Genomic DNA, 27,186 nt, shown 5'->3' on the forward strand with positions numbered 1-27,186 from the left:
CGGTCGTATTTCCCCTCTGGTCGTAGAAACTCTTGTTTTCTGAAGTCGGTTCTGGTGTGACCTTGGTCGAGCTTATCTGAGTGCACGTGATAGGTAAAGGTACCTAGATTGCAGCTTACCGCTAGTGTACCTGTCTTACAAGTGCCATACGTTTAGTTTAGGAAAGACAAAAAAGAACACAAAGAGATTCAAACAACCAACACAAAGAGATTCAAGCAACCATGCGGGAAATATGAACATTTACTAGTGTAAACTTACTCTTAGTATTTACACATAAAACTTTTAGAGTTGGTCGACATTCTAAGAATTATTGAAGACTCATGCATCCTCCATTGCTAAGAGACCCAGGGTGAGTAGACTCGACCACCGTGTAGAGACCCTCCCACTTCGGGGATAGCTTGTTGTTGTTGCATTGGCTCTGAACAGGTAGTAGAACTATGTTCCCGGTTTGAGGGTTCTTTGTCGGACGTCTTAGTCGTAGTAGCTCTGGAGGGATTTGATATTCGGCTGATCGTATTAGCAATTGAGTCCTTTCTTGGTAAATATACCGATGGAGATGAAAAGAAACTTGAATCCCCTGGGCGCTACCGGGAAGGGCCCCATAATATCCTGCCCCTAAGTCGTGAAAGGCCACGACAAGGGGATCATCATCATGATTGCTTAGACCATCATCCTCATCTCCAATGGCAAAGACTTCTCGGGGGTAATCTCTACTAGAGGAGTCTAGATCTATCACATATTTGTCATCGGATTGCTCTGGGTAAGTATCTCGACAATCTGTGTTGTCGAAAACTCATCACTAGAATCGTTGCCGGAAAGTTCTTCGTTGACGTTTACCCGATCGATTGCTGGTTCGTTGGTGGGAGGGTGAAGTTGTCGTAGAACCTTTCATCCGAGAAACCGGTTCTCTTGGGCGAAGTCGAAGCTATGTTGTGTGTAGATTTTTCAGTGCCTATTGTCATGATCCCCACGGACGACGCCAGATGTCGACGATTAGTGAGCCACCGATCTAACAAATTTGTTAAAGAATTAGGGAATGCTTTGAGTAGATGAATCACAAGGGGAACACACAGGGGTTTTTAGATAGGTTCGGGCCTCCCTGAGGATAATAACTCTACGTCATGTTTATCTTGTATTGATCTGAGCCTGTTATAAGGGGGTTAACTATCCTAGATGGATCTAAACCTAGTCGGCGACTTCCTCCTTAACTTCTGTTGGATTGTCTCGCTAATGGTGCTCTCTCCTTACTTGTTTGAGCTTGTATCTCTGTATATATATATGGGTGTCGTATGTCCTCTGAACTCGTCCTTTCTATTCTTGAAACTAAACCTTCTCGGTTACGGGACGCCTTGGGTACCTACGAGTAGCTTCCTTTCAACTAGGGATCCCATTTCTAGAGATAGAGATATACCCTGAGAATTGCGAAAATCCTAGGGTGCCCGAATATGGTAATTATTCATTATTCATCGTCACTAGATATGAAAATCAAATAATAGGAGATTAAATGTATTTTTGGAAGGAGAAACGGGGTCCAACTTTGCACGATGACCGTTTGATCAACTCGGGTGAACGGTGGAGATCGATCATATTTGCCATAACTCATACATTTTATTGGAGTATAGAGATTTGTGTTAAGAAGGAAATAAAATTGCTACATCATATATAACCAGAAAACACGATCGAGATAAACAGAAAGAAACTAAGAAAGGACCTATACAATAATTGTCGGAAATAATCAACAAAGATGTGCTCCTCTGAATATTTCCAATAAATTGAGTAAAAAGGATATATATTATACCACACGTAGCTATATATATACATATATATATATATATATATATTGTTTTACATATATCGATCGTCTCAGAAAGGAAATTAAATACATGATGCATCTATCTATCTTTGAAGCAAAAACGTACCCTTTATTGAAGGCAAATATATATATAGATATAGCTGCAGACACCAGGACCTGGACTCCGGACGGTAGGCTAGATCGATTTAGATGGTATGCATATGCACTAACTACTAGCTGGAGCCTAATTCTTATTAGCTAGGAAGCAAATTATAACACATAAGGGGTGGCACACAGCAAGAGAGGTGTGTTTCTGCGCACACCTAGTCCCGGGGCCTCACTCATATCCACTTGATGGATTCCATCAGGAAGGCTCCAGTCAAACGAGTGCAAGAGGTGCGCCAATGTCAGCTCCATGCTGGCCAGGCCGTAGTTATACCCAGGGCACATCCTTCTTCCTGACCCAAACGGCGTGTACTCGTAGTTGCTTCCAAGGAAGTCGATTGGAGCACCTTCAAACCTCTCCGGCTTGAACTCCTCAGCATCTAATTCCCCCCAGTACTTTGGATCCCTCGAGATGGCCCAAGAATTTACAATGACTCTCGCCTTTGCTGGTATCATGTATCCGTTGATCTCGCAAGCTTCGATGCTTTCCCGGGGGACTAGCAGTGGAGCAGGAGGGTGCAGCCTTAGCGTCTCCTTCACCACAAAGTTTAGGTATTTGAGGCGGTGGTCACTTGCTCGGAGATCAGTCTCGGTGATGATTTGCTTCCCGTGGAACGCTGCCCTGATCTCGGCTTGAAGCTTCCTCATCACCTTAGGATTCGTCATGAGCTCCGACATCGCCCACTCCATCGCAGATGCGGACGTTCCAGTTCCACCAGCAAACATATCCTGTGTAATAATTAAGCGCATACATGCATGGAACAATATAGTCGAAAAAGGTTAGTTATTAATTACTAGCTAGGCCATATATAAACACTTGTGTGAATCGTTTCAAATTTATGTGTTAATTAGTAGCTAGTTACCAAGATGATTGCTTTGATTGTGTTGCGGGTCATGGGGAATCCAAAGCCTCCATTCTCCTGGAGGCTCAGGAGAACATCCACCAGATTGTCCTCCTTGCCGGCCGCCTCATCGGTCCTGGTTTGCTGGAGAATTGCCTCCCTCTCGCTTATGATCTCCTCGAGGATGCCATCCACGGTTTCACGGATGCCTTGGAGCATGCTCCTCATGCCGGTGACCACGCCGAGGAGGCCAGTGAATCTTGGGAAGAGGTCTGGGATTAGGAAGCCGGACGACATGACGACGCTCTGCTTGATGGCTGCCAGAAACTCGGTGGCGTTGCTCCTCTTGCTCCCGAACGCCGCCCGGGAGACGATGCTGTTGGTTATCCTGTGGAGTCTTGAGCTGAGGTCCACCGGTGTTGATGGCCCCGCCGCGCGGATCTCATCGACGAGGCTCAGCACCTGAGCGTCAAAACGTCGGGCAAGTTAGTTAGGCTAGCTGCTGCTGAGTGCTGAGTGCTAGCTGACTTGCATATTATGCAAGCACTTAGAGAAATATTGAGCTATTATATATGCACCGGCCAGTTGACCCCAAATCTAAGTTGATGAGAGAAAAACTTCAACAATTACATGCTCTTCCAGGCCGCAAACGTGGAATATGACTCAAACTCAAGATTTCTGGTTCTGATACAATATATATTAAGATCGATGCATATATTACGACAAGAAAATATATGTAGACGTAGAGAGAAACGATCGAAATGACGACGGATGTACGTACCTCGTCCTCCCTGATGTGCTGGAAGGAGAGGATTCGCTTGGTGCTGAGGATCTCCTGGATGCACAGCTTGCGGAGCTTGCGCCAATAGTCGCCGGAGGGGGAGAAGAGGATGTCCGTCCAGTCGTAGGCGACGATGCCGCCAGCCATGAGCTTGGGCCGCGTGGCGAAGTTGGCGTCGTGGGTCTTGAGCACGTCGCGGGCGAGCTCCTTGGACGTGACCACCACGACGGGCACCTGCCCCACCCGGAGGTGCATCAGCGGGCCGTGGACGTTGGCCATGTCGCGCAGCGCGCGGTGCGCCAGCGTGTTCACCAGACGGTGCGCGCTCCCGATCACCGGAAGGTTCCGTGGCCCTGGCGGCAACCGTGCAGATGACGGCTTCAGGAGCTGAAGAAAGGCAATGGCCAACAGGGAGCAGAGCAGAGCGGAGCACATGAAAAAGAGATCGGCCATGATCGATCTAGCTTAGCTAAGCTAGTTTCTATTGTGGTTACTAGCTACTGATTTGCTCGTAGCCGTGTTTGTGTGTGATGCCCAAGAGCCTTTATATAGGCTGCACTGCCCACCTACTGCATGTATAGGCTAATACATACATTTCAGGAGTCTTTATGATAGATTAATTGTATCGCATGCATACATGTAATATCGAATAATGTCGTTGGGTCAAGCTAGGTCATTAAAAATTAGTTTAAGGAATATTAATTATTCCATTATCGCAATTTGGCTTGTTTTGATAATAAAAAAACTTCCACATGATCCAACTGACATCATTTTTCATGCCTGCTCTTTTCTGAAAACTAGTAACCGTGTACCTGCGACATGTACAACTACAGTTTCTGAATTATACATGCACCTTTTATATTCTGAGTCAACATAAATCAAATAACCGAATATGACAATTTTAAGCTATCCTCCACAGATATTTAACAAAACACTGTAAGCAGAATGAATGCTAGTTTAATTTAATCATGATGCAAGCCTGCAACTAGTATAAGAAAAAATACATTTAGTACAACTTCAATACATCTCACCACTCCAATACGTCTATGTACACAATATTCTTGCACTATTATAGAACCATCGATCACTGTCGGTTTTGGAACCGGTAGTGAGTTTCAGGTAGTGAAAGTCCGATTGACATCACTGCCAGTCTTTTAGAACCGACAGTGAAGCCTTTTTCAACAAACAAAAAAAAAGAAAAAAAAAGAAATCATCCCGCCATCCACCATCGGATCTCGCCATGCCGCTCCTAATCCCATCACCGCGGCGCCCAGGACCTCGCTGTGCTTGTCGCCGTGGATCCCGCCACCGCAACGCTCTGCACACAGAAACGCGGTGGCACGAAGGCCACCGCCACAACACAGAAACACCCTCGACGAACTTATAATCCATGATCTTCAGAGACTCTTTGATACCACCACGAAGAACGAATCAACCCGTAACAATTAATTCCAGTCTCTTCTCACTACCGGCTCATAAGAAATAAACAAACACCAACTCCATGTAATCGACGCTACTCCTTCAAGAATCTCCACCACAATCCAAGAACTAGGATAATAAGTACAACAAGAACACAAGAAGAAGAGATCATAGATGATGCCGATGAAACCACCCATCCCCCAGCCAGGTCGTTGCAGGCCAGGGGCTGAGTTCCCTTCTGCCGCCGCCGTTGTGGCCTGCTCACCCGGGATCCCACCGCCGCCACAGCCTGTGCTCCTGCGGATCCCGCTGTCATTGCTATCGGGGCCCGCTCACTCAGGATCCCATCGCCCGCTCACCCGCCGCTGAGGCGGCCTGTGCTCCCACTGTACCCGAGCGCGTCACCTGCCGCCATCGCTTGGGTGCCATCGAAGGCCCCCATCACTGCCTGGCCGCCGAGAGCCGAGCGCCGCGCCAACACTTGGGGACGATGTGAGGGAGGAGGGAGAGGAGAGGTGGCGGAGAGAAAGGATAAGGGAGAGAGAGAGTTTGGGGGTGGGAGAGATAAGGACTTAGATTTTATGGACGGCCGAGACGTGAACGCGAGACTTAATTGGATTGAATGTAAAATTCGGGTCTGGCTCTATGTTCACTGCCGATTGATAGCACAAACCGGCAGTGATACTATCACTGTCGATTTTTGTTGTGAACCAACCGTGATAATAACCTATCACTATCAATTGTTTTCTGAAACCGACAGTGATAGTGTTTTTCTTATGCACCGACAGTGAAAATAATATCATTGCCGGTTTTAGTTGATCCAACAGTTATGAGGCGGCAAAAAATACCATTTCTGTAGTAGTGTTGGTGCTCTTTTCTGTGGGATCTATGTCTTTATTTGGCTTAGCAAGAATCCAAGTCGTATGTCTTGACACACCTCTCGACAATGCAACATAAAGTTGGCCATGCGAGAACACCGGCTCGGGAAGGTAAATACCAACATTAGGGATGGTTTGTCCCTGCGCTTTGTTTATGGTCATTGCAAATTTTAGGTGAATTGAAAATTGTTTTCCTCTTTAACCTGAAAGGAAGTGAAAGGTCATCTGAGAGGGATAGAGGGATCCTAGGTATGAACACCCTCTTTTCGGCATGTTGGCCGCCAACAATCTCGGCACCAATCGCGTTATCTTGGAAGGCTCTAACCATTAGCCTTGTTCCATTGCACAGACCATTGTGGGGATCAAGGTTTCGAAGCAGGATAACTGGGCAGTTGGTTTTGACTTTGAGCACATGTGGGGGCAAGCCATTTGGTGTGATTGAGTTCAGAAAGTCGATCAGGTAGTTGTTGCGTGAATCATCGTCGACGGGGTCAAAGCTGTAGTATACCTTCTCTTTGCTTGGAAACTTATCAATCATCATTGCATTCAGCTCATCCACATGCTCATTCTTTGTTGAAAGGATAGCACGTGAGCTAATGTAAGCCCCTAGTGTAGCATTGTTCTGAAGACATGGGAATACATTTTCAATGAACTTGTCAATTGATTCTTCTGTGGTGTTGTAACCGATCACAATATCATCAGGGAGACATACATAGTCAGCACCAATCATCTCTTTTGTGCCATTGCCAATTCTAAGGAGGTATTCGGAGAACCATGTGTCAGACTGTGCCCTCATATTACGGGTGAGGCATATCTTACTTATCTTCTGCCATAAATAAGATCTTTGCAGTGTAGCATCAATGACTTGTGCTCTCGTACCATGTGTCAGCACAGGAAGGACCTGTCTAAAATCTCCACTAAAAACCATAACATTTCCTCCAAATGGCATAGAACATCCCATTATATCTTGTAGTGACCTATCAAGTATCTCAACAACTTGACATTTTGTCATAGCAACTTCGTCCCAATTATCAAGGACGCCCTATGAAACAACTCCGCGGTACCACTTTGCTTTGTAAAACTACACATGTTGTCGTCAGCAAGCTTAATGGGAATCTTGAACCTAGAGTGGGCGGTGCGTCCACCGAACATGATCGACGCTGCTATTACCAGATGTTGTAGTTGCAATGGCTATTAGGCCTAGCAAGCAGTGCCTTGTATAGGTACGTCTTCCCCGTGCCTCTTGGACCATCGACAAAGAAAATTTGGCTCCTTTTTTGACCACGTGATTCATGATTTCACCAAACCCAGTTCATTGCTCTGCATTCAGAGTATTAATAAGATGCAGATGTTCTTGGTCCATGCAATCTGGATAGCAAAGACTGGTAGCATTAGAGGGCGGCACAATAGTGATAGAGGAGGGTGAGGTTGAGTCGAGCAGGGGTGGCCATTGGATTCAGATACGAGGATTTAGGTAATCTCGTGGACAATTGTTGGGGTAGACATTGGATTTCTAACAGTTGATGGCAACTTAATTTTGGCTATTGGATTGAATAAAACACCGTCAAATGAATCTTAGTTATTGGATTTGTTAGATGTTGATAGATCTGAGGGTGTTGGTTGTTACATGGATATTTTTTAAGTGTGCATAGGATTGTTCTAACTAGTTGATCCTTCATTAGTCATCTGTTGAGCTTCATTAGTCTGCTTGATCGTGTTGATGAACTTGTTTTGGACCTAATTCCTCTTTTCCTGTTATGTCTGACAAGTCTGTGCCTGATGATGTTCTAATAATTGTTAGGCTCTAGGTGTGCTAGTATCTAAGGCTTTTGATAGTGAACCTCTCTTTCTTATTCCTCTGGTTTCAGACTTTCGGTCTATGCATTCTGGATGTAAGACTCAACTATTCTGTTATCAAAAGTAATGGAAATGAAGTCCCTCCATTGTCGAAAAAAAAAATGATTCATTTACAACATATATTTGTTACACTACCATAAAAAGGGTGATCACTACCGGTTTCAAAAACCTATCACTATCCGTTTTGGAATTGACAGTTCTTACTCGGCAGTGAAAATCAGTGCCTATCACTGTCGGATCTACATCCGGCAGTGATAGGTGTTTTGGGGAGAAAAAATGAAATGAGCCGGCTCCAGAGCCACCACACGCTGTCGCTCGGCCGCCTGCACCGTGTGAGCTCCGCCGCCGCCGCGCTCGCCCGCAGCCACTCGGCCACACGCCCGCTATCACGCTCGCCCAGAGCCGCTCTGTCGCTCGCCTGTCGTTGCGCTTGCTCGAAGCCGTTGGCTGCACGCCCGCTGTCGCGCTCGCTCGCTACCGCACAAGCTCTGCTGCACTCCCACTATCGTGCTCGCCTATAGCCGTCGGCCACTTGCCCGTCGTCGTGCTCGCCCGTAGCCGCTCGGCCGTCGTGCTTGCACGCCGCCGCGTAAGCTCCGCTGCACGCCCGCATGCATGGGAGAGAGAAGCAACGTGCGCGCATGCATGAGAGAGAGAGGAGGAAGAGAGAGAGAGAGAGAGAGAGAGAGAGAGAGAGAGAGAGATAGAGAGAGGTAGAGAATAAGGTTCTGTAGAGGAAGGAGGAGACCGAGCAGGGCGAAAATATCAGCGTGTGGATGTGAGCCTGCCAAGCGGATGTGAGCCCGAACGCGAGCCAAAGGTCGGCATCATCAGTGACGGTTCGTGACTAGAACCAGCACTGATTGTAGAGATCACAACATGTTCATTAAAATATTACTCCCTCCATTCAGAAATAGTAGGCGTATTTTTTTAACTCGGTCTTCAAAGTTGAATTTTAACTAAGTTTTTCTAATAAAATATATCATTTATAGTTACAAAACCTATATAGTGTAAAATTATTTTAAATTATGAACCTATCTAGTTGTATAATTTTTATACATTAGATATTCTTATAATTTGACTAAATATTAGTCAAAGTACACAAAATTTATTTTAAAAAAAAATACACTTCCTATTTATGAACTAATTGAGTACTACTTACCAGTGCATTATACTACATTCTGTACTGTAGAGATAGATTATGGGAAGAGAAAGACGAAATACTTATATTAAACTCAAGGAAAGGAGAAAGCATGAATCTCATGATGAAATGAACGGTGGATGTCTTAGGTGTAGATGCCCATAGGTATAGAAAAACCGTACGTGTCCCGGTTGGTAGACTTAGAGAAAATTTTAACAACTTTGCGACGACATGACAACAGGAGGCATCGAAGGTCTTCAAGTGGCAACACGACTATGTATAGTATTTCTTGAGAGGGGAGGGAAACAATTAAAATAAGGGTGATGCTATTTTTCAGCATCTGTTTTTTTTTTTACTTTCCAGACGATGAATTTGATCGGTCCCATCTTCAATCTCGATCCAATGCATCTACTACTTTCTTCTTTCCCCGTGCCCTCTGCCGCCTCTCGTGACCCGTTTGGTGCACGCTCACTTGTCACCTCGCCTAACCCACGGCCGGCGGCACCGCTGCCATACTAACCACTCCATATTAGAACTCCCCCGCCCTGATACCGACCCACCGATTGTCCTCCGTCGCCTCGCTGCTCCGCCCTGCGCTCGTCTCCTCCCCTGGGCCAACCTCCCTCCCCTCGACTTCCTCTAAAGCCGACGACATAGGAAGTCCCCCTCCTCCTTCCTCCCAAATATGTTGTCGGCACGTGTTCACACCGGGCGACTAAAATCTAACGCCTAGTCATAAGGAGGAGTGTTAAAATAAACATCGCGAGCTACTAGCTTGATTAATTAGTATATATGTGGATTATTGCCTTACCTCGCGACAAACAGCTGACGGCCGATAATTAGGTTGCATGCATGGTTAATCTAAACAAATACCATCTTAATTCTCCAATGACGACCTAACTGCATCTACGCTATAAGGCTAGCTAGCTGCTTGACGAGTCTTTTATATATATATATATGTGTGTGTGTGTGTGTGTGTGTGTGTGTGTGTGTGTGTGTGTGTGTGTGTGTACGTATGTAAACTCGATCATATGCATGCAACTGGCACGAATTGAAGTAGACACAACATGTTGCATTATATGACCAGATTAACGCAGCATTATTTCAGGATATGATGCATATCAGCTACGTACAAAGTGATCGGTTTTTCTAGATCGCCGCAACTATAGCTGCCGGGGTTTTTTTAGAATGTTTAGAAGCTTGTACATACATTTTCTAAAATATGCACCATTTTAAAAAATTGAGCAATTTCTAGCACATATGCACCCGCATTTCAGCATCATATATATGTTGTCGTACGCGATGATCAATGACCAGACGAACCAGCAGCTAGCTACACGAACTAGAAGCGTTTAGAATATTAAGATTGTAGCTGAGATGGAATATGCAACGGTACTGCATGCAGTACCTGCATCTCAATCTCAACTCGTACGTAATTCTTAGCCAGGGTCTAATTAGGGACGAACATGTACGCACGTGGCACGCATATATGACGTATGTACACATGCGTCGTCAACAAATCGTCATCTAGCTTACGCGAATTATCTAGGGATCATATCTCATTCAACACATACCGGCCAGGCTGCGATTAATATTATATGTATACTGCACGCGGCCGGGACACTCTAGCTAAACTCCATGCGGTCGACTCAAATAGGTTAGGCAAAAGAGGACAATTAGTTGCGGCCTGCATATATTATCACTGAGGTTCATCAATCGGCAGTGATATGATAATACCATATCACTGCCCTTTTTTTTTTTATCTCAAATCAGCAGTGATAAGTGTATAATATATATTGGTCAATATTCTCTACCTCAAGCCTGAATAGAACATAGAGAAGCCCTATATTTGTTTGGCGCAGCCATTTGTGGCAACTTAGTGTTTGGAGGCTTCAAAATTTGGAGGAATCCATAAACCATGGGTGTGCTAAATTGCCCCAGGGTTAGTAGATTGATCTACATTTTATTTGTAGTTAGATTTATTTGCTAGATTGCTCCATATTCTGAAAATATGGTGATGGTTATATAGTGATGAATTTTAAGGAGCTAGAGTTTCAATTGAGCTCTAATTTTAAAAATAGATTGCAATTACCTCATTGTAGATGTATGGAAATCACTTAAATCAGGATCTAGCTCCAACTTAAGGTTTGGATGATCTATTTCAATTGTAATTTACGGTGGATGAGCTCATAAGGAGGATTTGTTTTTTAATTGTTCATATAGTTAATAATATAGGTAGGTTAAAAGCTATCTAGATAGATGAGTTACTATATCGTTTATATGGATTTACATTAGCTAGGTATGAGCAAAATTTAATTCTGATTTAAGTAGCATTACATAATTAATTATCGTTAATCAATTTAGTGAATTTAAGATAACTTATAAAATATGATGAAATATACAATGCTTATGTATAAAACATGAATATCTAGTTTTATGCAATATTAATACTATAGAGCATATGTTGGAGAGGGTTAATTGAAGCATTTTTCCTCCCAAGCTGTAGCACCGACGCTCGTGCGCTCGCCATCATCACTGGGCTCGTCACCTCTCTGGCTAGTGACTCCACCCCCATGTTGTTCATCCATATCACTGTGTTAGCTATCGCACCAAGTTAGCGCCTTCCTTCAACACCTCTAGGCTACCGTCACCAGTTGAGGTCCTCAACTGGATTAACCCGACTTTTGTGCACGTGTGTGCTTGTGTTGATGCTTTGGGCGTGCATCCTCATTCACGGCTACGACCACGATCATCTCGCTCTCAGCTACCTCGACAACAAAAGGGTTATCATCCAATTGAGCAAACTCGTTGGTTTCCAATCCAGTTTGAGCGCTCGCGATGCTCACGCTACGACTATAGGGAGTGTTAGAGTATATCCAATTGTTACGGTAGGATATGATTTTGTTATGATTGATTGTAATCTATCTGATACGATACGGTCCTATCTCTAAAATTGTCTTGCAATCCAATCCATGTACTATATATAAATATGCCTACGAGCCTAAAGCGCCCTGTGTCATCCTCGGTGCTTATAACTTTATTATACCAGTCTCTGGATCAATCGCTGGTAAATACAAGTCTTACAACATATGATACCACAGTCATACAACAAAAAAAGTGGTAAAATAAATCCACCAAGCTAATAGTAATATATAAAGGGCTCCACAAAGGCTCGCGAGCAACATAGTCCACAACACCAGAGGGCACAACAGGATTAGCATGGGGACATGTGTAACATCCCAAAATTATTAAATATATCATTAAGCATTCATGAGCATCATTAGCATCATAATTGAGATTTTGAGTAAGTAATTAATACTATTTAAATTAAACATGAATTGTTAACTTTAATAATAAGTGATGTATTGTGAAGGAACTCACAAATTTGCTATGCAACCTAGGGCTTGAAATAATTTTAGAAATCAGTCCTTGGCATATGGAGAATATTAAAGAATTTTCCCAAATTTTTGGGATTTAATTTGAAGCCTTAAAAATTGAAGTAAGTTAGAAAAGGATGCAAACATGAAGAATTTTAACTTAATTTTGGCTCAGGCTTTTTGAGCCAAATCATTTAAAATGGGTTGCTTATGATTTATAGTATCCCACAATTTTTGGAGCTTGGGAAGGTCTCCCATTAGATTAGAGAAAGGAGGGAGATCTTTTGCTTCCTGTCGATCACTGTTTACCAGGCCACTGTCATCCCCTCCCTCTCTCGGCCTCTGCTGTCGGCCGTCGTTGTTGACAAACAGGTCGGTCGCCGTTGTTGACAAACAGGTCGGTCGCCGTTGTTGACAAACAGGTTGGCCACCGAGCCACGGCACCGAGCAACTTCTGGATGGTGCCACTTTCCTTGACTGAGCATGTCGGCTGCCACCTTATCCCCCTTTCCTCTCCTCTCTCTCCCTCACTTTGCTCTCTCTGCTCAGCCCTTCTCACCCAGCCAAACAGAGCCACCGAGCGCACACGCCACCGAGCCCAAATCCACCGCACCCCCAATGAGATCCCATGAGCCTGAGCCACGTGGGGCACGGAGGAAGGTCGCATAAGCTTCATTGAGCCCTCCCTGACAGAATCGACATGTTTCCCCACTGGATTGGAGCTCGCGCCACTTTCTTCATCTTCGGCGGCTTGCTTCGCCCCTCTGCTATCGACCCGCCACCACACCGTTTCTCCAGCCTAAACAAGAGTACAGTGAGCTCCCCCGCAATCCTTTGGAACTTTTGCACGCGCCACTTTAGCTTCGACCCGACATTGGCACAGGTCTCCGAGTGAGACACCCGCTGCTGCCGCCTCTATGCACGCCGCCGGCCGTGCCCCGGTAGAGCCCGTCGGACGGGACCATGCCTAATAGCTTCCCTAAGTTGCCTTGGTGCTCCTGCACTCTCTATTGGTCGAGCTACCACCATCTTCACTAACATCGGCGTGCAACCGAGCCGCCATGGCCGCCACGCCTAGGATCTCACCACTGGCCGCCGTTCAGTTAGGCTCACCAGCAGGGAAACACCGAGCCAAGGTCGCTGTCGCACGCTGGTGCTCTAGATGCCCTTGGCTCACACCACTGCGTCGCCGTTCTCTGGCGACAGCGCACGCCGGCAAGGCCAGCCACGACCGGGTCAATTTTGACCCGGTCAAAGCAAGCCGGCCCCACTGTCAGCCTCTGTGGCTAGTTGAGCCCAGGTAGAAAAAGGTTTTAGGCATTTTAATAATTGGATAATCCGGGAAATAGTGAAATCAATTTATTGTTACACTATAAATCGATTGAAAGCTTGTAAAATTTGTAGGAAATTAAATATAGCTCCAACAATAGTGAACCAATTTTGTTAGCTTTGCCGCATACATGATCGAATGGTTGTACTGTGAAGACTAGGTAAGATGTCACACCAACTCAGTCCTTAATTGAGCCAAGGAAAACATCTCTAGGATGGGAAGACTTACCAGATACTGATAACAAAAGAGAACCTGTTAGAGCTGGGGCAAATCAGAGTTCTCGCCGGGAATGCTTTGGGAGTTTAAGTGTTGCTTCCCATCCCAACAACTCAAACAACACCAAAACATCAAGTTTCACACATTTCGCATAACTAATTATGATTAAGCATGAAATAACATTAAAGTACACAGTCGTAAGCATACTAGTAACAAGGCGTTCATCTTAGCGTAATTAAAATTGCCGAGACGAATATCCTAGGGTTACCAAGGTTATATTCAAGTCAAAAGTAATTAGGCTAACTAATTTAAGATAGGACATAACTAGATCAACAATTCAAATTATGCCAATAAGTAATACTTCATGCATTTATTTGGTGGCAAAGGGCTGCTACGGTTTGTGGTGATAAAACTTGGGTCCAATATGATCAACGAGGGAAATGGACTGAAACTTGCCTCTGCTGAAGTCCTCGAGAGGGTCCTGCTCAAAGTCCTGTGTTCCCAGCTCCTCCTCCTCCTTGTACTCTCCGATCTCTAAACGCGGGCACGCAAACAACACAAATAAATACAAACAAAAATAAAAAAATTAATTTAAAAATAAATATGGAACTGATGGGAATGGATATGATTTGAATTTAGAGGAATATCGGTGAAAGAATCATCGAAATCGGATCTGAAACGGAGCATATACGGGCTTCGGAAGTTGGCCAAAAAATAAATTCAGGAAAAAGAAAAGGGGAGAATATTCCCTGAAATATGCCCTAAAATGGATTTTTTGGATTTTATAAATATTTTCAGAAAATAGAAAAGACTACGAGGCTTATAGGTGGGCCAGTCAACGGTAAAGTTGATTGGTCAACCTGGTTACTGTGTTGTAGGCTAGGTTTATGGATCTGTGGACCGGAGGAGCTATAGTCTATGGTCCATGGTGGACCGCGGGCATGGACTGGGATGACGTGGCGGCTGATTGGATTTAAGTGGGGTCGGTGCTGAGGTGGCATTGACGTGGCATCGATGTGGACAGACATGTGATGAGAGAAGACGGTCGCCGGGGCGACGCTAGGACGGTGATGCTAGGGTGTTCGCGGCAGGGGCTTGCTAGAGAGTTTGTCGCTGGCGGCTCCCGCCCTCGGATTGGACTGAGAGCCGATACAGGAGGACCAGCACAGCACGGTGGAGCCGATGGCGGAGATCTCCACAGCGGGTGGCAGCTGGAACAGTGCCAGTAGCCCGCCAGGGTTGGGAATTACAGCGGCTGATAGGGGAAAACGTGGATAGATGGTTTGGGGTCAGGTTTTGGGGCATCGAGAGTGAGCTTATGCGATGGGGAGTTCAATCCTGCGCTTGGTTCGGCCGAGGGAGTATCGCTGGTGGTCGGCGACGGGGATGGAGCTCGACGGCCATGGCGGCTTGGTGACGGCTCGGGAGAGAGGGGGAGGGGTTAGGCATAGGGGTGAGGGAGGTGGAGGGTGGTCAGGTGAAGCTCACCGCGGGGCCTAATTGGCCGACGACGGTCTCTTGTGATGGATCGATGATGGCTGTCGTCAGAGGGGGAAAACAGTGAGAGAGGGAGAGAGAGAGAGTGGGGAGTGGAGGGCGGAGCTTGCCTCAGCGAACTTGGTGAGTGGTGGTGAGGTGCGAAGGGAAGCTCGGCTAGCTTTTATAAACGGGCGGAGGGGTGACAGTGCCGGCGGTGGGATCTGGCGGCGGTGCTTGCGTGCGGTATGGCGTGATGGTTCATCAATGGCAACAATACGCGGCGATGTAGCGGCTTTGGACGTGCGCGGAGTGGGTGGAAAAGTCAACATGGTAGGCGAGGTGGTGGTGGCCTTTTCTTTGTGCGTGTGCCCATGCCGGCGAGGTTCTCTGACGCTGTCGTCGCGCACGGTGCCAGAGGAAGAGGAGCGGCGAGGCGACGGTGTAGATGGCGACTTCGTCGTCAGTATGGGTAGAGGTTAGGCAGGTGGCGTTGTCGCGGTTTGGTGGCAGGGTCCAACGGTGGGCGAGCTCGAGCGCTAGCGCGTGGCGGGAGCGAGAGGAAGAAGAAGGAGAGAGGGGCGACGGGCCGGCTAGCGTGAGGAGCTGGGCCGCGGAAAAAAGAGAGAGAGAGAAGGGAAGAGAGTGGGTCGGGCCGCGAGGAAGAAAAAGGGGGAGAAAGAGATGGATTGCAGGATAATGGGCCGAAGGGGGTATTGGATCAAAATGAGCCCATGGAGGGGAGGGAGAGGAAAAATGTTTTGAGATTTTGCTTTCTTTGAAAATGATTTTTTTATTTCAATTTTGCTGGAATTTTGGGATGTTAGAGAGTCTCAATAATACATCTACAATTATCATTCATAGTTTTACGGTCTCAATCTTTGAGCCCGTCTTTATCAACCACTCTTGTATTGTCGAAAATCCATTGAAGTCTGGGAATCCTGGTATATTAGCACAACTACATGTTTCAGTGGCACTGATGTAATAATTTCATTTAAGCTCATAGACCATGACGTGAAATGGAGGACTTTGGGTAATTCTTTGACTAATATGATTGCAATTCTTTGACTAATTTCACTTAAGTCCATAGACCAAAGCAAATATCCAATTTGGTCACGCTTTGAAGCTTCAGCAATTTGCCATTGATGCCCCTAAGCAGGTTTCGCCTGCAATTGATTCAAAATATGAAGATTCAGTCAGCCTACGTTTAGCAGCAGGATGCTCTGCGTCTTCATGCAGAAAAATCTAGTAACCCCGGCCCCTGTTCTTGCTATATTTTTAGCAAGAAAATAGAACAAGAAGTAAGCCAGATCGAGGAAAAAGAAACATGTACGGTACAGCAGGATGCAAACAAGCCACAAAATGCTCTCGGCCGGAGACATCACCAGTGTGGCGTCGTCCCCCTTCTCCTTGTTCCTCGCTGAAGGAATTCAATTCATTGAATCCAATTCCATTTTTTTAAGCAAATCCGTTTTGCATGCCCCGCACTTCATCTTCTGATGATCCAAATTAACCGTAGGATCAGTAGCTAGCTGTAAGAGGAAATTAATCGCAAGCTAGGAGAAATTGGTTCTCGTAGCATCTGAATCGCAATGGATTGCTCTATACGAGCAGCATCCTATCGGCACTACAACACGGTCCTGTTCGAGTTCGGCGCCATCCTCGTCACCAGCAAGATCCTCTACGCGCTGCTCCGCAACGTCAACCAGCCTGGGGTCTTCTCCGATCTCCTCGTACACGCGTCTCCTGCTTCCTCTTCCCCGCATTGCGCCATTCATTGATTGATTCCTTACCATGGCGTGGCGCATTGGCAGCTGGCCATCGTTCTCGCTCAGTTCCGGGTGCTGTCCCTGACCAACGCCATCAACCTGGTCTTCGGCAAGATCGGTTGCTTTGTCTTCGCACACTACCTCTTCGCGCTCGGCGTCGAGATGGACCCCTGCATGCTGCTCGACTCCCCCTCAACCGACGCCGTTGTCGCCTACGCCGGCATCCTCTCCACCTCCGTTGTCATCACGCTCTTCCACACTCCGCTCATGCAAACCACCTCCGGCGTCATCCTCGAGCGCTCCCTCCGGGCCTTCCTCGGCCTCGCCACCATGCTCACCAACACCGTCTCCCCAGTCTTCACCCGCCTTGCCACTGACCTCATGATCGCCAAGATAGCTGTAGGCCATCTCACCGTCGGCACCGGTGTCACCTCCGTCATGGTCACCACCATGCTCATCACTTTCGGCAGCATGATCTGGCGCGACATCGGCGCAAAGGGCCCCCCTCCCCCATCATGAAGCCGGTGCTCACGACAGTCATCCTCGTGGTGGTCATCGTGTCGGCGTTCGTGTCCAGGGCCACGACCGAGTGGGTGGGCGGCCGCAACCCAGAGGGCCGACGCATGCGCGGCTTCGACCTGTGGCTAGTGGTGCTTGCAGCGGTAGCGCTTTGCTGGCTTAGCTCGGCGCTGAGCCTGGACGTGAACATGGCAGCGTTCTTGGTGGGGCTGGCATTCCTGAGCGAGGGGAGGGTGTCGCGACTGCTAGTGAGTAAGATCAACTTCATGCTTAGCTCCTTCGTACTGCCGCTCTACGTCGGCCACGTCTGCCTCTCGTTACGGCAGACAACGGACAACATTGAGGTGGTGGGGTTCACACGCAAGGAGGGCTTCCACGCCTACGTCATGGAGCTGCCCTTCCCCTGGTGGAAGGTCTTCTTCGTCACCGTCATGGGCATGCTCGGCAAGCTCGTTGGTTGTGCTGTCGCGGGGCTACTGAGGGGGCTAGGATTGCTAGAGGCGCTGGTGTTGGGCATGTTCCTCAATGTCAAGAGATACTTCCACATCTACTGAGCGTAGGCGGCCTTTTGTACGTCTTGCTTTGCTTTCTTTCTTGGTCGTCGTCTCCGATCACTGTCTTGTTCAAAGTTGGTGAATTGCGTTGAAGAACACGAGGATCATCATGAACAAGTCGTTCATGGCCATCATCTTCATGGTGGCGCTGAACGTGGTGGTGACACCGATGGTGGGGATGGGCATCGCGTCATGAGCGTGCCGGAGCGTGAAGTGGCGGCTCATGGGGTTGCACCACCACGTCCCCTCCACGGAGTTGCGCCTTGTCGTGGGGCTACACAGCCCGAAGGATGTGCCAACACTCTCCTACCTTATGGAGGTGCTCCGCTGGGGTGGCGGCGGCAACGAGCTCGCCGTCTACGCCGTTGATATGGTGCAGCTCACAGACCAGATGGGCGGCGGCCATCGTCAAGGGCGGGGGCTTTGACGGTATCACCGTCGTGGACGAGGTGTCAGAGATGCGAAAGCTCATTGGCGAGCTGCTGGATGCGTAGCAGGCGGACGGCGACAACGACGTCAAGGTGCGTTTGCTGCTGGCGCTCTCCTCCTTCCCGGATATGCTAAACGACATCTGCATCTGCACCGAGGACGCCATGATGGCACTGGTGCTGCTGCCCTTCCACAAGGTGCGGCGCCTGGACGGAAGCATGGACACGGGTCACTTCGGCTTCCGGCTCATCAACTAGAAGGTGTTGCAGCTGGCGCCATGCTCGGTGGGCGTGGTGGTGGACCGCAACCTCAGAAAGCACACACAGGCCACCCGGGCTGCCTCCTCCTCATTCGTCGAGCAGAGCCAGAGCCAGAGCCAGAGTGCGGTGGTGGTGGTGTTCATCGGCGACACGAACAACCGCGAGGCACTGACGCTAGCATCCCTGATGTTGAAGCACCAGGGCGTGCGGCTGATGGCGCTGTGTGTGGTACAGAACGCGATAACGCAGGCGCACGCCAAGGCAAGGATGAGCCTATTCGAGACCAAGAGCCAACGCAGCATGCAGCCGGTGTTGGCGCAAGGGCAGGAGGAGGCACAGATGCAGGTGGACGACAAGTTATTCGCCAAGTTCTACCGGAAGCACGTGGAAGGGAGCAAGCAGGGCACCATGGGGTATCTTGAGAAGCACATGGCCATGCTGGGGGGGGGGGGGCTGCAGGGCGAGTACCGACTCTTCATCGTGGGGCACGACAGGGACCGCAACTCGGTGCTGACAGAGGGGCTAGATGATTGGGCGGAGTGCCTAGAGCTGGGCCCCGTCGGCGACATCCAGACATCATCGGACTTCTCCACCGCGGCATATGTGCTCATCGTGCAGCAGTACGATGCTAAGAAGCACTACAAGGTCATCGACGACGAGTTCATGCCCATGTATCTTCCAACCTCTCCACCTTACATTACTTCTTCTAACATGGATGCATGTAAAAGTGAATTATGTGCCTTGGTCCTTGATCAAGAAGGACATGAGAGAGTGTGTTGAATATGTGTCCAATATTATGTACGAGTCTGTTATGTTAGGAATTTAAGGGTAGTGGTGTTAGACTCTTATAATATGATCTTTTTTTAAATATGAGAGGAATGTTGTTGTAACCAGCATGACGACAGGCTTGCAGAGGGTGGTGATGGTTCTACCAGGATCTAGAGCAGCTGTGTTGGAACCGTGGGGAGGAGTGCTCGTAGTCATGCACTAGAGATGTAGGTTTCAGCTGAACCTCGTTAACAAATATCTTGCCTCTAATGTCGTCTGTGATCTTTCATAGTTTGCCTCGGTAGATCAATCTATCGATTCCAAATACTAATTTCTTAACAAGTGATATTAGAGTAATGGTTAAATTTGATCTCAAGGCGATGCAGAAGATTATGTAAGGTGTGAGGATTATGTATCTATAAGGCATCGTGCAATGCACAGGTGATGGTTGGATTATATCTAAAGGCAGTGCAGAAGATTATGTGGAGGTATGAGGATTATGTATGCATCTATAAGACGTTATGTAATACATGGGTGGTGTGGGACGGATACGACGCAAGGTGGATCATGGCGGCGACCCTTGCGCGCAGAAAATGCGCATGTGACCGCGATGGGTTGATGCAGGCGTACGGATAGCGTAGTGCGGATGGCGGCGTGAAGGCTTCATGGGCTGCAACCTTGTGCGACGCAGTGTGAGGGCTGGCAGGCATGAAACTCCTCGCGGGAGCCAGCGCGTGTTGTGGGTGTGCGGGCATCAACTTGATGTAACATCCCGTATCTAAAATTCGTTTGCATCCTAGTTCACATATAGGGCGAGCCCGTATATGTATAGCACCTCTCTTAAATTTTTGTCATCGCTTTATGTAAAAGGGTTAATTTAAAAGTGTTATGTTTAGAGCACGAAAGATTATAAGATAGCATTAACGTATTTAAACTATTAATGGTATTAAACTCACTACATCAGAACACTTGGGTCAAACAGACTGAAACTAGAAACACTAATGTGTTAGGGTATAACACTTGTGGCCACCATGGGGGCGTCGCAGTTGAGATTGTGCTAACGACTCGCAAGCGCTTGGGTTGCAACTAGGGTAGTCAAAAAAGCTCGAGGCTTGCGAGCAACTCGAACTTGACTCGTTATAGGTCTAATTCAAGCTCGGCTCGAGACACTAACAAGCTAAACTTAAGTCTAACTGTAAACTCATGAGTCTGTTAAACTTAAGCTCGAATAGCTTATTAAAAATTTGGCTAACTCCAATTACTTTTTGTTGAGGCAAAGTCGGTGTTCTCTCTTTAGCTAAGTTTTTTTTAACCACACTATTCAACCCCAAGTCTAATCACTCAATCTCAAGGATATTTGACTACATACATATATCACTTATAAATAGAACTATCAAAAAGCTTGACAAGTTAAATTCAAATCTAGTTATAAGCTTGATCAAATCTTTAACTTAGATAGAGCTCTGACTAGAATTTGTATCGGCGATGGACTCGGTCGAGCTTGGCTGATTGACAGCCCTGGCTGCGCGCAACGTAGAGTCTTCTATGCAGCGGGAGGGCTCGTGTCGTACACGGCACCACAGGCCGGTTGTCATATGCGGTCGGGTGCACGACGAAGCCGAGCACGTGGAACGTGGCTAGCTTATCCATCCGTTGGGATCTTATCATGCTACTCTGACATCATTATGCTATCTTAATTTGATCTAATTAGTTTTGGTCTATGCATATATGGGGTGGGGTGTATGCTTCTTTACTCGTTACTTTATATCCATGCGTTCTTAGTGAGATAGTACATGCCAACTTGGTGTTTGGGTTTATTGATTCTTGCCGAAAGCGTCGTTATAGTGCATTAGTAGACGAAGAGAGATTAACCTATGATGTGGCAGGTGCTTGCTTCTAAGGGGAAATCGGCGTCTCCAGTGTAATAGCCGAGTATTTAATTAATTGTTGTGATAACTTAATTTGTTCTGCTTTCCAACTTGTATTGGGCCCAGCCCAATAACACTTACTGGACCGGCCCAAAACATTCCAGAAGTTCGGTCCATGCTGACGTCCACGGCCTCGGCCTGTTTTAACCGAAGAAACCGCTTCCCTTCCCCTGTGTTGCGTGCGGTGCGGAGTTTCCAAGAGGAAAGGGAAGAAAGCAGAATTTTTCCCCATTCCATTCCACTTCATTCATCAGAGGCCACCGATCTCCAGCGGGACAGATCCACCTCCCTGAGGAGACGAGACGATCCATCCTTGGAGGTTCCCGAGAAGAATTGGGATCGATCTGATCGATTCACCTCCAGAGGAGAAGACCAAGAGGAGGATGGGGCGGCTGTTCTTGGTGTCCCTGCCGGCGACGGGCGAGATCATCTACCGCTGCAAGCACTGCGACACCCACCTCGCCTACTCCACAGGCATCATCTCCAAGGTTGGTCTCGGTCGCCGGCCGCCCTTGATTTCTTCTTGAATCTGTCAGCGTCTTCACCTTGCATCCGCCGCTACTAGTCTACTGAGAATGAGAATTTCTTTCTTTCTTTCTTTCTTTTGTTTTCAATAGTCGTTCCGGTGCAAGCACGGCAAGGCCTACCTCTTCGAAAAGCTGTGAGTTGATCATCAACTCCATCCATCCAGTGTATCTTCATCTTCATCTTCATCTTGTTGGGCAATCTCATCTTTTGCCACTGAGTGGCATGTTGTGGCACGTTTTGCTAGTCACTGACAGCATGCCACTCGGTGGCAAAAACTGAAATTGCCCCATCTTGTTGAGGATACTGCAATACGCACTACGTACATGTCAAAAATTCTTTTTTGTTTTAATTTGGAATCTCCTATCCCTGTTCCTGCTTGCGGGGAATGGAATGATGGATGGATGGACGGCTGCCAGCGTGAATGTGAATGTTGGGGAGAAGGACGACCGGATGATGACCACAGGCCTGCACACCGTCTGCGACATCTTCTGCGTCGCCTGCGGATCCATCCTCGGATGGAAATATGTGAGAGCTTGAGCAATTTAATTTAATTTGTTGCTCAGTGGTTGGGTCGGTTACTTTGATTTTATGGGTTGTTTAGTTGGCCGCATTCGAGAGGAGCCAGCGGTACAAGGAAGGCAAGTTCATCCTCGAGAGGTAACAACGTTACTGACTGACTGACTCGCTGATATCATTTCCATTTGGGTTCCACGCCGACGCCGTACCTCCTCCTGCTGCAGCTGCTGTTCATCTCTTTCTTCAGTATAAGCAAAGCAAAGCAAAGTAAAGCAATAAAATGCAATGTCCTATCTTGTCTTGCCTGAATAATAGATAAGATCAACTAGTTGTAGCATGCCTGAAACTGTTAGTGTTTCAGACTCGGCTGGTTTAACTCAGGGCAGTGAAGAAACACAGCAAGAAGTATAATAACAGAGCAACCATTGTGTTTTGCGGTGAGGCAGGTGCAAGGTGGTGGGGGGCCTTCCCCCTGATGCAGCTCGAGCTCCAGCTCGAGGCGCCCGGGCCCAGTTGTGGGGGGCTGGCGCAAGTGAAAGCGACGAGGATGCTGCTGCTGCTACCATGTAACGTAAAGGAATGTAGTGATGGATGCATCGTCGTCTCGACTGACTGACTAGACATGCAAGCATGATGGGTTGTAAATAGTTTTTTTTTTCTGTCCTGGCAATGCAATCCATGCTCTTGTTCACATTCCCTGCTCTGTTCCTGCTCTTGTTCGTCGCAGCATGACTCGTTATGCTACCGTGCCGTGCGCACGAATCGATCACACGGAGCAGGCTCATAGGCGCCTGCCGGTTGTCGATGCCTGACGCCTTACGCATCGCTTGTTCAGCATCACGGTTTCTTGTCGCCATGCTGTGCTGTGCTGCACCAAAACTAATTAACGGTGTTCCAGTTTGGAAAGAAAACACCTTGCACGAGGAAGGACAAAAGAATGTCTTGCAGACATTGGAGACAGGGAACGCTCTGAAACAGGAGATAGAGAGGTGTGCAGTTCAGGGGGGATTTGAGAGGGGATGAGCAGAGGTGCTGTAAATTGCTCCTGGAAATCCTGCTGATGCTCTGATTTCTATTGCACTGTTTTTACGATTATTATTCTAATGTGGTTCCCTTCTACTGATTTGTTTTTTTTTTTTTGTAACATGTACCTTGTCTGCAACATTTTTGACTACTCCCTTAATCAATCTACTTGCAACTGTACTGTAGATTGGATGCATCATTGGGATTGAGATGAACAATATAGGGACAAATCATGTCACTTTATTCTGCCTCGAAATATTTTCCTGTCTGAATGCCAAACCACTTTAGTAGTCTGCTGGTACGTTTTGAGGTGAAGAATTCAGAATTTGTGGTGTTTAATTTCTCTTGAAGGTCTAGTAGTCAATGAGAATCGAGTGTAGGGTGCTAGGTGGACGACTCAGAAGGTGTTCCATTTCCTAAACTTCCTCATGAACGAATCTGTGAGCGAATTATTTCATGGTGTTTACTTTGCTTCTATTGGTTGTATAGTTTCGCTCACGCAACCCAAATTTTGTGGCTGATTTGAAGATTATATTGGTGTCATGACTTCACTAGAACAATGGAGTAATGGTTTTAAGCAATGTGATACCACAGATAACCCAGCGTGTGCTTCTTGAAATGCGTGGGCTTGCATATATTCTTTATGATGTTTGCACTTTTGTTGCTGCTCAAAGCCTGACTTAGGTGACAGCCGACTTATACCTTGTAGTTTTTTTTTGTGTCATTTCATCAATAATGCCGTGCATGCAGATGCTATATGTACTTGGAGCAATGTAGAATTATGCATCAAGCATTTTTTTATTAACTTTAATAAGTTACCATTTTCTAGCGACATGTAGCAATTTTATGTGGTTTCATAAAGCAATTATGCATAAACTCTATATCTACTTTGAGCAATTTAGAGTTATGAATCGAGCACTTTTTTCTTGAACTTTAATATGTCATTTTATTGCATTTCAAACAGCTAGCAATTTTTCATGCTTTCATGAAGCAATTTTGCATAAATCATATATCTAGTTTGAGCATTTTAGAGTTATGCATCAAACATTTTTTTTTTCATTAAATTTGATAGCCTACCATTTTCATGAACTTCAATCATGTAGAAACTTTATATGGTTTCATAAGCAATTAGGCATAAATTCTATATTTGGTTTTGAGCAATTAGGCATAAATATGCAACATACATTTTTCATTATTCGGCATGCAAAAGCATTACGTCCTTTTTTGCCTAGAAAGTTTAGAAGTTTCTTAAGGTAGCACTTTTATATTAAGCATTTTAGCATCATTCAGCAAGTTATTACATGTGAAATGCTTAACAAATAATTTCCTTTGTAGCAATATCTGCAACATCCCTTTCGTTTATCTATGAAACCATCTTTTTGGAAGCTATCTCAAGTTGTGAGCAGAACGTGCCTTGGTGTAAGAGAAGTATGAGCAGAAAACAAGTCTGATTGCACAAACGCTAATCTTGGCTAACAAATTGAATCTAAAACAATTTAAGGAGCACATATGAATGCAGAAGCAAATAGAGTAAAGTGGTTTTCTACAGCCTCATGAGGTGCAGATAATACTAGGACAATTGGTGTTAGAAAGATGATGAAATGATACATTTTTCTTCTTCCTTTTTCTTCCTTCTGTTATTGTATTAAATTTCAGGGAGATTTTATAATGTAACATAAACAACAAAGAATTGTATGGACCTGCTTGGGTTGTTCCCTTTTTTGTTTGCATACTTGAATTGATGCCCAGGCTAGGCAAATCTGCTTGTATCAAAGTATAGTATCAGCGTAGCATGGTTGTACCAGGGAAGGCAATTTGGTCTAGAAAGCAAAATCAATTTGGAGGGTGTTTTTGTAGCCATAGTATAAACCATCATATATATGTAATTGAACTTATTTTTTCTTTTCAGCAAAATAGTTTAGAAAATCTGGAGAAATTATATGGTTAAACAGGAGGAACGTAGCTTCAATTTATGTATTCTGAAACATAGACAGAGACCTGGACGTAGAAAAGCAAACTATGCGTCATCAGGGGTGGATCTAGGGCCCGTGAAGAATAAAGGGGAAAATTTAGAGAAAAAAAATACATGATATATTCATATATATCTATCATTTGATACTCTCACATAGCATGGGTCGTCATGGGTCTAGCCTAGGAATCTCAGGAGCAAGAGGCCCAGCACCCCTAGCATGGGCTGGAGTGCGTCATTGAACAGCAAATCATCAGTATTTGGATATTTGGAGCTCATATATCTGATTATGATTCTTTCTTTTGGATTAAAAATGGCAAATTGGCAATCGCCCGGGCATTAAACAGAAACGCTAGCAACTGTATCTTGTGGGACCACGGGTGACGCCATGAGCGACCTGCGCCCTGTCTTCTCCTCTCGATGCCGCGTGCTGGTTTGCCGCCGGCCGGCCGCGCATGGAAGAAGCTGAGGGATGGGGCACGTCAGCACGGTATTGCACCAGCCGCGCGCCACGTGGGTCGCCGCTCTCCGACACGTGTAGGTGTACCCATGCATGCAATGCATCTCGTCTGCTCGATCTATCGCGCCGAGCGATGCATCTCATCCCCTGTACATAGAGTATTTATAGCAGCTGCATGCATCCACCACCAATCATGCATCCGCTTCAATTTTGGATCGAGTACAGACGACATTATAACAGCAGCAGCAGCAGCAAGCTAAGTAGACAGACAGACAGCAAGCAGCTAGCTAGCAGATTGGAATTGGAGTAAGAGGGATCGAAGAGAAGATCTAGAGGTGGCTTCGGTTGCGTCGAGCATGATGGCGCGGGTGGACCGGCTGGACCTGGTGCTGGGCTACCTGGAGGAGAAGCGTCGCCACAGCAATACCATCGTCGCCGGCAGAGGCAGCGCCTCCTCGCCCTCCACCCCTACTACTACCCTCAGCGATTCGTCGGCCGCGAGCACGCCGCGGGGTAGATCGTGCCGGCCGGCGAAGGAGGCGCTGGAGGAGGCGCAGGCCAAGGGAAGCCTCGTCGACCGAATCGCCTTCCTCGAGGACCGCGTCCTCAGGGTACGCACGTAATCTTGCATCGATGGCCGTGCATGCCTGCCAACTAGTCCTAGTGTATCGTGCATCAATCATCCATCTTGTTCATCATATCGATCGTTGTAATACTTGTGCGTGCGTGCAGATGGAGGAGGACACGGAGATCACCGGCCCGGACATCAAGATGAGCAGCGGAGGCGACCAGAGGAAGGAGAAGGAGCATCAGCATCAGCATCAGCATGGCAAGAGTAGTAAGAAGAAGGGGCTCAAGAGCCTGGTCAAGTCCTGCGTCAGGGGCAAACTCAACACCAAGGACTAATCCTAATATATATACTTATATTCCTTCTCTAGGACTCTATGAGGATGTATGTATATATGTATGTATGTATGCATGTGTGATGTTGTGCTTGATCGTCTTGCCGTTGTCGTAATTAAGGAAAACTGGGAGCCCACTTTGAATCAGCTTTTCTCAAGGATGAGTCGCGCGCTTTAATTTTAAACGCGGTGGATCTCAAAAGCTAATCCGAAAGCTGGGAACATCATCTTTCCTCAACACAAATTTCTTTTATGAGAAGAGCGGGCTATCTAAGAAGTAGCCCATC

General features: G+C 46.7%; 4 protein-coding genes and 1 pseudogene across 5 annotated transcripts; 3 read left to right on the forward strand and 2 right to left on the reverse strand.

The window, feature by feature from the left end:
• Positions 1–1,906: 1,906 nt before the first annotated feature.
• On the reverse strand, positions 1,907–4,079 carry LOC133905294 (premnaspirodiene oxygenase-like). Its single transcript, XM_062347054.1, has 3 exons — positions 3,581–4,079; positions 2,821–3,261; positions 1,907–2,686 (listed from the first exon to the last, which is right to left on the reverse strand). The coding sequence occupies exons 1-3, from the start codon at positions 4,031–4,033 to the stop codon at positions 2,063–2,065; spliced, it is 1,518 nt and encodes a 505-aa protein (XP_062203038.1). The 5' UTR covers positions 4,034–4,079; the 3' UTR covers positions 1,907–2,062.
• A 1,968-nt stretch (positions 4,080–6,047) lies between these two features.
• Positions 6,048–6,673, reverse strand: LOC133904655 (uncharacterized). The gene is made up of 2 exons (XM_062346115.1): positions 6,164–6,673; positions 6,048–6,080 (listed from the first exon to the last, which is right to left on the reverse strand). Exons 1-2 carry the CDS (start codon positions 6,671–6,673, stop codon positions 6,048–6,050), a joined length of 543 nt encoding a protein of 180 aa, XP_062202099.1.
• Positions 6,674–16,866: 10,193 nt separating this feature from the next.
• Positions 16,867–19,585, forward strand: LOC133904656 (cation/H(+) antiporter 28-like; annotated as a pseudogene).
• Positions 19,586–21,665: 2,080 nt separating this feature from the next.
• Positions 21,666–23,241, forward strand: LOC133905138 (protein yippee-like). Of its 2 annotated transcripts, XM_062346848.1 has the most exons (6): positions 21,666–21,989; positions 22,119–22,162; positions 22,446–22,554; positions 22,631–22,686; positions 22,770–22,791; positions 22,992–23,241. In XM_062346848.1, the coding sequence occupies exons 1-6, from the start codon at positions 21,885–21,887 to the stop codon at positions 23,019–23,021; spliced, it is 366 nt and encodes a 121-aa protein (XP_062202832.1). In that variant the 5' UTR covers positions 21,666–21,884; the 3' UTR covers positions 23,022–23,241. The 2 variants fall into 2 exon arrangements, with proteins under 2 accessions (XP_062202832.1, XP_062202831.1); XM_062346847.1 differs by lacking the exon at positions 22,770–22,791.
• Positions 23,242–26,353: 3,112 nt separating this feature from the next.
• Positions 26,354–26,903, forward strand: LOC133905139 (uncharacterized). The gene is made up of 2 exons (XM_062346849.1): positions 26,354–26,608; positions 26,730–26,903. The coding sequence occupies exons 1-2, from the start codon at positions 26,354–26,356 to the stop codon at positions 26,901–26,903; spliced, it is 429 nt and encodes a 142-aa protein (XP_062202833.1).
• The last annotated feature ends 283 nt before the right edge of the window (positions 26,904–27,186 follow it).

This window comes from Phragmites australis, chromosome 22 (assembly GCF_958298935.1).
Source record: "Phragmites australis chromosome 22, lpPhrAust1.1, whole genome shotgun sequence".
In the NCBI taxonomy this organism is placed as follows: domain Eukaryota; kingdom Viridiplantae; phylum Streptophyta; class Magnoliopsida; order Poales; family Poaceae; genus Phragmites; species Phragmites australis.

Coding starts and splice junctions, on each gene's coding strand:
- LOC133905294 (XM_062347054.1), bottom strand. CDS start 4,033: ATGGCCGATCTCTTTTTCATGTGCTCCGCTCTGCTCTGCTCCCTGTTG. Junction 3,262..3,580: donor AGCACATCAGGGAGGACGAG/GTACGTACATCC, acceptor TTTGACGCTCAG/GTGCTGAGCCTCGTCGATGA. Junction 2,687..2,820: donor CAATCAAAGCAATCATCTTG/GTAACTAGCTAC, acceptor ATTATTACACAG/GATATGTTTGCTGGTGGAAC.
- LOC133905139 (XM_062346849.1), top strand. CDS start 26,354: ATGATGGCGCGGGTGGACCGGCTGGACCTGGTGCTGGGCTACCTGGAG. Junction 26,609..26,729: donor TCGAGGACCGCGTCCTCAGG/GTACGCACGTAA, acceptor GCGTGCGTGCAG/ATGGAGGAGGACACGGAGAT.
- LOC133904655 (XM_062346115.1), bottom strand. CDS start 6,673: ATGAGGGCACAGTCTGACACATGGTTCTCCGAATACCTCCTTAGAATT. Junction 6,081..6,163: donor ACGCGATTGGTGCCGAGATT/GTTGGCGGCCAA, acceptor ACTTCCTTTCAG/GTTAAAGAGGAAAACAATTT.
- LOC133905138 (XM_062346847.1), top strand. CDS start 21,885: ATGGGGCGGCTGTTCTTGGTGTCCCTGCCGGCGACGGGCGAGATCATC. Junction 22,555..22,630: donor CCATCCTCGGATGGAAATAT/GTGAGAGCTTGA, acceptor TGGGTTGTTTAG/TTGGCCGCATTCGAGAGGAG. Junction 22,687..22,991: donor GGCAAGTTCATCCTCGAGAG/GTAACAACGTTA, acceptor GCGGTGAGGCAG/GTGCAAGGTGGTGGGGGGCC.